This window comes from Poecilia mexicana, unplaced genomic scaffold (genome assembly GCF_051168715.1).
Source record: "Poecilia mexicana isolate PSO_F unplaced genomic scaffold, ASM5116871v1 scaffold_19, whole genome shotgun sequence".
In the NCBI taxonomy this organism is placed as follows: domain Eukaryota; kingdom Metazoa; phylum Chordata; class Actinopteri; order Cyprinodontiformes; family Poeciliidae; genus Poecilia; species Poecilia mexicana.
In genome coordinates this window covers 24,434,632-24,445,161 of record NW_028263388.1, presented here as the reverse complement: position 1 = coordinate 24,445,161, position 10,530 = coordinate 24,434,632, and the positions used below count along the sequence as shown (strand labels likewise).

At 35.7% G+C, this 10,530-nt stretch overlaps 1 protein-coding gene and 1 long non-coding RNA gene across 3 annotated transcripts in view; one reads left to right on the top strand and one right to left on the bottom strand.

Moving 5' to 3' along the window:
• LOC148153766 (uncharacterized) lies at positions 1-2,997 on the bottom strand. Its single transcript, XR_015761515.1, has 3 exons — positions 2,429-2,997; positions 420-530; positions 1-161 (listed from the first exon to the last, which is right to left on the bottom strand). It is a non-coding gene; the product is annotated as an uncharacterized LOC148153766 (long non-coding RNA).
• Positions 2,998-5,602: 2,605 nt separating this feature from the next.
• prr12a (proline rich 12a) overlaps positions 5,603-10,530 on the top strand; it is a 28,522-nt gene continuing 23,594 nt past the window's right edge. The window contains exons 1-2 of one of the 2 annotated variants that reach the window (XM_088000955.1): positions 5,603-6,783; positions 8,492-8,649. In XM_088000955.1, the coding sequence (XP_087857081.1) occupies positions 6,704-6,783; positions 8,492-8,649 (238 nt within the window). In that variant the 5' untranslated portion in view covers positions 5,603-6,703. The remainder of the gene's footprint in view (positions 6,784-8,491; positions 8,650-10,530) is intronic. The other variant, XM_014971207.2, reaches the window with a different exon arrangement.

Sequence of the window (10,530 nt, the reverse complement as noted above, 5' to 3'; positions counted from 1 at the left end):
TTATGTCATTTGCATTATTTTAATTTAAACAAGTGTTGTGCTGTTGGACATATTGAAATCACATTCATCTTGACTTTTCTGGTAACTCAGTTCCATATTTCTCCTCACTGGAAGATCTGGAAGGTAGAAAAACCTTTAACTGGTGGCCACCTGAACGCAACCTAAGAAGAAGGAAGAAAAAGAGGAAGAAACAAACATTAGCTTCACCGATTAGCAAAATTTGGTTAATGTGTTACTAGCTGTGAGAATGATTCTAAGTAAAAATCTTTGACTTCAAACACTTTCTCTCCTTAAGATTCAGACGAAGCAGAGATTTTTCATACAAAGTTTATGGTACAAGGTTTATTTAGGAAAGCAATGAAATAACCAAAGCCTTCCCAGAAGGCAGGCTGTGGTAGTTTGTAGGGATGTGAACTTACTTTTTAAATCCATGTTTCTTCGTTTATCAGGATCCGTCACACAGAGTTTTTATGCAGGCGTGGAAAGCATCCATCAGATCCTGGCAGGCCACCGCTTTCTTTTCTAGAACGCTGTAACACAAGACAGGACACACTTAGTCTGTACTCACAAACACACACCTTATAGAAGTTAGTCAACATAGAATTACAAACATGCTAAATGTTTTCTAGAAGTGCATCAGTGGAATTTTTTTTTACTGTAATCTGCTAAGTTTTTCTTTTTTGCAGCTCAAATTTGTGCATCTTTGTAAACTGTCATCAGGAACAAGTTCCATCACCAAATATCTGCTCCTTCTTAAAGTGACAAACAAATCTGTTGTGTAAAAAGCTGTATGTTAAATTCATGTTTTATTGCTCTTGTTGCATGATTTCATACAGAAAATCTGTATTTATAAAGAAACAGACTTTAATTCCAGTACATTTTTTCAGAAGGAAAAAAGTTTTTAACTATGATCAGCCCTCCATAAAATGCACCTGTGAGTAAAAAGAAAAACATAAAAAAATCATTTTAAAACCAGTAAAATCTACATTATTTGCTTTAATATATATCATTTTTGAAACTAAATTGAAAAAAGTAAGAAGATTAAATACATTTTAAAACAAGAGGTAACATTATCAAGCATGAAATTATTTAAAGAGTAAAAAAGTATCCAATCTATGGAAGTACTAAGTAACATGTGATTTAATATTTTACAATGATGTCATCAGACAAAAATATAAAGTCATGTGCAGTGCAAATTCTGGTATTTTAAAGACTAACATGAAAAAGCTTATAAGTGAAAGTTTCAAAATAAATTTCAAGCAGAAGAAACAATTTTCTAAATCAGTTTCTTCAATATGTCAACACTCACAGAAGGTAATGTAAATATATCTGAGAACAGAATAAGAAGTTCTTCCAGTGACAGCATTTGGTGTTCACCAGATATTTATTTGACCTCTAAATGCAGCAACAAGCTCAGCAGACAGAAAATTACATCAGATTAACAAAGCTTGTGTAGAAACAAGAGGTCTCACTTCAACAAACTTTAGATATGTGTCTGGTGTATTTTTGCTCAAATCGTGTTTGTTCTTCATTCAGAAGTTACTCACAGTGAGCAGAGTAACCCAATTTTTACTCAAGTAAGATTAGGAATTATTAATTATAATATTACTTTAGTAAGTAAAAATGTGCAACTACTCCTAAAAGTATTTTCCCCCAAAGTTACACAAGTAAATGTAACTGAGTAAATGCATCCAGTTACTATCCACCTCTGAACAGTTCTGCCAACTGCTCCACCATGTAGATGAAATATAAGTTCATCTTAAATAATCTCTTGGCTTCAATCAGTAAATGTAAAAGTGGTCATAACGACAGTCTTTTGGCAGGATAATAAATCAAAACATATGACCCAAATAACAGAAAAATGATCCAAAATGAATGCTTCTTCTATGTTTAGAGGGTGAGCTTAAAAATAGGATAGCAAAGGAGAGCGATCGTCTCTGTCTGCTTCCTCCTTGTCAAATGTTAGAGGAACGACTAATAGTGTCACTGGTGCTAATTTAAAAACAATAATGGTTTTGTTACACAGTCTTCCTTCTCCAAGTGACTAAATATCCTTAAATTAAAAGCTGTTTTTTGTTTTTACTGTCAGATTCTTAAGAATTATTCTGGAATAAAAGATTGACCCATTTAATTATTTTTATTGACATCCTTACCTTGGGTGCCAATAAACGTGGCTCTGTAACGTGAGTTGACACCCTGGTACTGTATGTGCCGCTCCTCATGTGTGGAGTCTATTTTAGGCTTCTGATCTATTTATGCATCTTAAGACCTTGGTGTTCCTGGACTTCAAGCTCTATTGTGGTTTGTCAAACAACATAAACAAATGATCTGTGATTGATGGAGTCAATAAAGTTTCTGTTGGCATGGATTCACTTTATCGTTCAGATCCAATGTGTATTTACTGCCAGCAATTAGTGTTAAAACTCACCACTTGTCAGCGTCCGCCTTGATAATCTGGCATGGAGCTGGCGCCGCGTCAACAGGAACCGGCATTTGGACTGAACAGAACCGGAGGTTTGCTGCAACAACAGCTGCAGTCAAGTGGGATGACAGAGAGAGGCGCTAGCACAGTTGACTGGGTGGGTGGGTTATATTTAAATTTATTTTAAAGTTTTTGTCCTTTTTTAGCCGTAAAACAAATTGAAATTAAATTAGTAGAAAGATTCAACTCAGACGTTGGGGGAAAGCCTTGTTACAGATTTTCTCTCTTTTTTTAATTTGTTTTTTCTTTTATTTACATAAATGCATTATCCTGTCTAAGTAATATTCCCTGCTTTATATCCTTTGTTTTGTTATTCTTCTAATGACTGTGTGACCTTTGGGATCAGCTGTTATGCATCACTATGCCCTCTTAGTGCTCTCTGCAGGATGTCAGTCAATTTTAAACCAGTTTGTTGCTGAACTGGGAGAAGTTTCATTTGCATACAAAATAAGAAAACGGAAACAATTAGGAAAGGATGAAAGAAGCAAACAGGCATTTTCCAGGATGAAAATGGAGAAGCATCTATTAAAGAATTCCCTGAAAAGTCTAATTTTCTCATTTTAAATTTATCTTTATTTAATTTTCATCTGGTGTATTGTTATTAATTATCATTTAGCATACCACTGCAAATTTACAGGAAAATATGCATAGCTGTTTGAAACAAATTAGAATAACTAATCTAGTAATTTTCAGAGCTTTATCATTTATCATAGCAAAGTTGAAAATACTGAAAAAAAGCATCAAGATCATAATTAATAAAAAGAACAAACAAAAGTGTGATATTTTATTTTATACTTTTATTGTCTTCTGCTTTTTTGTAAAATAAATCAGTTTCTCAAAAATATGGTCGTATTTATTACATTATTTATTAAAATATGTAAATCAGACCACACTAAAACTGCAGTGTTTTATGGTTAGATTCATTAACAAAACAAGTTTTTATACCTGTGTCCAGTCTAAGTGTTATTGAAGAATAAATTATGAAAGTATTTGTAATCCTTGAACTTTGCACATTTTGTCACTTTATAAACTTTAATATATTTTATCACAATCTTATAGGCCAAAATAAGTTCTATTGTCCTACAAAATGTTGTTTTGTTGGGATTAAATAAAGATGTATGCCACACCTTTCAAATTTTTAAAAATATTTATTAGAAATCTGTAAATGCTTTTACTGTGACTATTTTTTTTATTGTTCTAATATTAAAGGATATGACAAAGTTCAAATGGTATAATTGCCTTTTGCAACCAAAACTTTGTTCGCATAAAATATCAAATTTGCAAGGTAGCACAAGCATTAATAATGTGTTCACTTGACAGATTGTATAGTAAAGATCATTTATATCAAATATATCATATTTGATATAATATATAATATAATATATATAAATATAATATATTTATATATTTGGTATAAGTTATAGGACATATAGGATATAAGCTATATTACAAGACCTAATATTTTTAACTGGAAAAATCAAACCTCTCCACTAGAGGGCAGCAAACACTGACACGACAATGAACAGTCAGCTGAATGGCCTTTAGAATACATGTGGGACAAAAAGGATCATACTGTCATATTAAATAAACCAGAAATGTGTTCCGGTCAGATTAAGATAACAAAGTGTTAAAGGTGTTAAACATGGTTTTTGATTAAGGCCAGATTTTTGTATTAAATATATATTTTTATTGGTTTGATGTAATTTTCTAGTCTTAAATATCATGTTTTCATTGGCTGTGCGTGGAAATCATTACAATTAACAGAAATAAAGACTTGTAGATGTGTAGTTATTCTATATTACACGTTTATGAGTTACTGGAATAAATTAATTTTCCAATAATATTCTAATTTGTTGAATTGGTTTGTATTTCATGCTCTTCTGTCTTTGTGTGACAGTTTAATAAAAACCTTCTTGGTTGTATTTCAGTTTATTTTTAAACCGAGAAGTGACACAAGGTCTAGCCGTTTAAAGTGTCAGAAAAAACCCCAAGTAGGTGTGAACTACTAGACCATCTCTACCAGCCAGGGCTCAATGATCCTCCATTACTGTAATTACTAGAAAGCTCAGTGTGCCATCTGCTGGCCTGAACAATTATGTACATATCGTCTGCCAGGCAGGTTCTCTAAATAATAAGCTTTAACAGAAGCATGTAAACAACTGTTGCCATGTTGGGAGGAGAAGACATGAATGGAATCCGAAACTTTGGCGGAGGCCAAGCAGGGTTAAATCCAGAGTCAGAAGGATTTACAACAGGTTTAAAACAGGAAATGTCATCTGTTGTGAGACAGTTGGAAGATGTCCACCTCTTTGTTCTTTATGTTCATCTTTTATATGCAATCTATAGATTTGGGTTCATATAATGTTACATTGCCTCTTTTGGTTGGGTTAATAATGTCTAATACAGTTGCCATAAATCTGTCAAGCCAAAATTTTGAGGCAAATGTCATCATAAAATAATGGCTTATTTGCAGTTGATAATATGCAACTACAGGGCAATTTTATTACACAAAATAGAAAGTAATTAAATTTTTACTACATCTAATGGAATTTATTCTATATGTTGCATTAGTTTTGTTTTTCTTAATGCACTTGACTTATGTTGTTGGTCATTTAAAGTATATTTCTTATATTTACATATTTGGTTGTTTTATGATGTTACATTTCTTTCATAGATAGATAGATAGATAGATAGATAGATAGATAGATAGATAGATAGATAGATAGATAGATAGATAGATAGATAGATAGATAGATAGATAGATAGATAGATAGATAGATAGATAGACAGTATAACTGTTTCTTTTAAGTTGTTTTGATTATACATTGCCTGTTTATAGCTTATATTAATATTTTTAAGAGTATATATATATTTAATCATTCTTTATCAACTTAATTCATATAGATTTATGTAGTCTTGTTTATTTTGGTCTTTTTTTCGTTGTTTTGTAGTAACGTATATTTATTCACAGTTTATCATTAATAAATCTTTTTTATCAGTATTCTTCTTCTTTGACTTGGTGTCTGATATTTGTCATTACATTTCAGCTTTACTGCTCCATTATCAAACCTTTTGAAAACATAGACCATTTGGCAGTATTTAGTTTGCAAATGTGTGTCAAGATCAGGATATAAATTTGCAAACTAAATTCTCCAGCTCAATAAATCTGGTTATCTCGGGATTTTCTCCGCTTGCACTCGAATGCGTCTCAGCAAACTGCAGCGTGCAGGGCGAGCTGCTCGGCATTTGGTGTTGATTAATAGTTATCCCTTCAAAAGAATGAAAATGTGGAAGAGCGAGCAGGGCTTGTTGGCAGACTGGTAGCCGGTGAATGGAGGTCACAGCAGACAGCGAGTGAGACAGAGAGGAGAGGGAGGACGGACAGCGGCTATCCGCCTTCAAAAATGGCGTCTCCGGAGGAAAATGAGTAAAAAATATTTAAACGCGGCCTATTTCTCTACACTTCCTCGTTCGGCTTTTATGTATCTTTTTCGTGTTCTTGCGTCAGCCTTTGAGGTGTGAGCGATCCAGTTTTTGCTTTTACTCGGATGGCCTTCGGAGAAAAGAGGGGAGCGAGTATTTTGGGGGAAATAAAAGCAGCCCCGTTTTATTTTGATGCGTCGTTGCTGACAGCTAGCATCCGCTGCTAGCCCCACACAGCTCCGCTCCGGAGGGGGGTGGGAACCATTTGCATGCGAAGAGAGAGCAAGAGGGGAAAAACAGAGATTTTCAAATTGGGGATTTTCTTTTTGCTCGTCCATGGGGAATGATTGGTACCAACGTGGCCCCGTCGATCGCTATCTTTTCTAGAGCTAGCATCAGCGTAGCCAAAACTAGCCTGAAGAAAGGGGAGGAGAGACGGTGGAAAAAGGACGCGTTCAAGTCAAATGTTTAAAAGCAATTCGCCCATTAGAGAGCAAATCCGCGGCATCTTCATCATGACCGTGACTGGTTTCAGACCGAGGAAATGATAAAGGCACAGGAAAAGGTGAAAGACTGGCTTTTTTTGGAGGTGGTTGGATTGTAACCCCGTAGACCCCCCTCTTTTTTCATCCAGCTTTCTCCTCCTCCCCACCATTTCTCTTTCAATATGCTGTTTTCCACTCCTGAGGACTTGCTTATGAAACCGGGGAAAATAGCTTGAAAGCGAGAACGTGGAAAGACTGGATATTTTTTCGTGCCCTGCTACGTTCTCGTCGCTTTCACTGAAACCGCTCCTAAATGGATAGAAATTACCCGGGAACAGGATTTGGTGATTTGGGCGCAGGAGCAGGATGGAGTTACGACAGAACGGCAAAAAGGTAATGCATCGGGATCCAGACAATGTGCATGCATCAAATCCGTGCTACTTTGTGCAGGGCACGGTGTGACCTCCCGTGTAAACAAATTGGGCAGCCAGGAGCTTCATTTACAGCGCCGTGCGTAGTGCATTGTCATCCAAACAGTTTGCATAGTAATATTATTATAAACAGGAATGGATAAACGTGTGTCGTGGGGGTGGGCGGGGTGGAGAAAGGAGAAGGTTGGGGGGGTGAATTGAATGTGATTGACATACATGGGGCTTTAGGTAGGACCTGGCGGGATGGATGGAGGTGGGGGATGTCTGAGTGTCCATTGGAATTATTGTTCCCTGTGTTGCAGGCCTGAACACAGATATATTCATAGGGATTGATGGGAAAACTGCGAGGAGTGCAGACGCAGCAAACCCCCTCTGAGCAACCCCCCTGACAGTAATCAGCCAGATAAACTGATGCATATTCATTTAACACGTACTACACTGTCACGCATAGCAGAAACAGACGTATAGAAATAATGCATCACTGTTTAGATGTCAACTTGGGTGCGTTTGTGATCTAGCGGATTTGTGATGGTTTTGCGTGGTTTGGTGCTCATTTGCATATTACAGCTCTGCCAAAAAAAAAAAATCTCCATCCTGTGCATCGAAGGTGCAATCAGCAATTTGACTCGAATAGAACCAGAATCCATATGAACAAATCAAATTAGAGGATGAAAGGTGCACAGAATGCGTGAAGGGGAGCTCTGTAGTTTAGCCTTGGTTAGCCTGGCAGCTAGCGCTCCGTGTTGCAGGGAAGCAAAGCAGAGGCCTGTCCACGCAAACATCATCCCCGCATTTCTGCTCGAAACGTTTAAGGCAAAAATAGATTTGCGTGATAAAACTCAAAACGGAATATGCGCCTTTCATTAAAGCCGATTTTTGCCAAAGAAATATGCTTATTTGTTTTTGCATGCAGCTTAGCTCGCATATTTGCGTCGGCATGCACCATTCAGTTGTTAGCTGCATCGCCATACTAATTAGCGGTTACAGACATGCTAATTGTTTGACTGCGGACCAAACCGACGAAGTATATTTTTTTTACTTAGCTGCACATTGCACTGCGGTGTCATATGCTTTATTTATACGCACCGCAGGCCTTGCACAGTTCGGGCCTAGTCTCTGCATTTCTCCCAAATGATGCTACCAAATGCTAGCATGCATCTGAACAGGCAGGCAGCCACGCATTTCATCTGCCTTCTCAAAGGCCAAATTATCCAGCTACAAAAACCATATAAAGGAAGTTAGGAGAAAATTATGAAATGAAATTGCCTTTTGATTGCGTTTTATTGATTGGAAGTAAGCCATTATTTTATAATTAAGTATGCCTCACTGTATGGGTTTGACAGATTTATGACTGCTGTAATGGATATTAGTGAAATGAGGATGGTTGTAATTGTGTGATTCCTTCAAAAATAAATTGATTTCATTAATAATTTTTGGTTTTCTTGTTAATAGAAAACTTAATTGTAATTTTAACAAATATAATTAATTACCCTTATGATAGAAGAATAGAGTAATTCACTTGTGTGATTTTGTGTGCACTGAAGCTAACCTCCACCTAGTCGTTTTCAGGGGTCACATTTGGGAAACTGACTGGATTTATGTTAATATGCTCTGAAGATTGATTGACACTTCCACCCTCCGTGCCCTCCCCATATCCTCTTCCTTCCCAGTCTGGTTTATGGGAGTTCCAGATCATCCCACCCTGACTCTGAGCTCCTTCACAGACAAGCCTACTCCACCCCACACCCTCTGCAGGGCTATGCCACCAATCACCACCCAGGGAGCTCTGGCCAAGGCGGGGCTTGGGGAGCAGCTGGACGGAGTTTGGGTAAGATAAATGTCATACCTTCCATGTCGCCACCATAAGGGGCCCTGCCGGTGAATTATTTGGTCAGCCTGTGCAGGGTCTGGTAAGTTATTGTCGCAGACAAATGTGCAAATTTTGGCTAAACCCTGCATTCATTCCTGTGCCGCTTTGCAAGTGTTCTGCAGGTTGTTTTGAGCAACAGTGATTAATATATTGAAAGGTGGAGTTGGAGTTCCAGTGCTGCTTGCAAGTTTACATAAACTCACCACTGAATTTAATTATGTAATTATCTTATTAATAATAACATAAATATTATGAGTTTTAACCATTCTTCTTAAGCCTGTTACAATAACTATTTTTTCTGGGCGAGAAATTGTCCCAGAAATTATTGCAATAAACAATAATATTGTTATTTTAAGACCATTTTCATGTAATATAATAGTAATGTCATAATAATACAAGAACACGTTCTCAAAGATGAATAAACTTTAAATTCCTGTGGACATTTAACACTGAAACTGGAAGATATTTAAATAAACAAACAAAACAACAGAAATTATAAATGAATTATGAAGTCTCCTTTAACAAAATGTCCTACAAAAAGTCTAGTTGAGACCAAATAACCAGGGAAAAAAAGAGAAAAACAATAAATCATGCAAATAGAAATTATTGCACTCGTTTTAATTATCATTCAATTAATTGGTTTATTGCTTTTTGAATCAGGCCCAATTCTTCTGTCAAGTCAGAATAAATACAATATTCAGTATTAAACCACAGTGGGGAAGTTCAGGTGTAACGTTGATTTGCACACAGATAAAAGTATAAAAATATGTCAAAGCAAAATTAAAAATAAGATGCTGTACAGTAAGAGCAAAATTACATTGCATTTATTAAAAATAGTGTACTCGACTCCAAAGGAATGTGCAACTGAGTGAGATCATTTTAAGAAGTGTACAAAATGTGCATGTGCTTCTAAAAAAGACAGATTATTCCCAATAAAAGAAGATAAAGCTGTGCAAACAACAGAGTTAGGCAAATTTCAGCAAAATTGTTATTGTGAAATTGTTATAGTGAAATTGGTAAAATAATCCAAATGTCATGACCATACATCATATAATTTAGTAAATTATAAAAATAAGAGTTGGGTAAACGAGTTTGAGCTTAGTTTTGAGTTTTTGTCACAAAATTATACATACTCAGAAATACACTTAGACTCATTTTGCATATAAGCATTTAGTTTTCATGTGGGTTTGGGATAATATCCTGTTGGGACACCCAACTGTGTCCAGGTTCCAGCTGTTTGATCCAAAAATAGCAAAAATAAATTGGTTATTTTTAATGAACAACTGAAAAAGCAGCCAATTTTAAGCCCCCAATAGAGAAGCCTGTACCTCTTGTCAGGCATGGTGGTGGGAGCATCATACTGAGGGTCTGTTTGACATGTGATAAGGAAAGGGAACTACTTTCAAATTATTCATTTTCATCTTAAACCAAAGCTAACCAATAGGACAACAATCTAAACACACACTAGTATTGGTCTTAGAATGGATAAAGAAGCGAACATTGATTTGACCTCTGACCCTACCCCTGTTGAAGAAGTCGGTATTACATCAGACGTTTGGGAATGGCTTCAAAAGCCCTGTGGTTACTTAGCAACCCGGTAAAGGTCGACTTACTAAATATTAGTGGGAATTAATGTATGTAGTTGAGCTTTTATGGATCGTTTTGGCTTATTTGAGCTAAAAGAAACTAAATTCAAAGTTTTTAACGCTTATTATATTGTATAATAAATGTTAGCAACTTATATTACATATTTTTTTAGGTTATTTACTGTAAAAATTGCAATATAAATTATTCTAAATACTAATTTTTGAATAAAACTTTACATTTTTTCACTGTCAC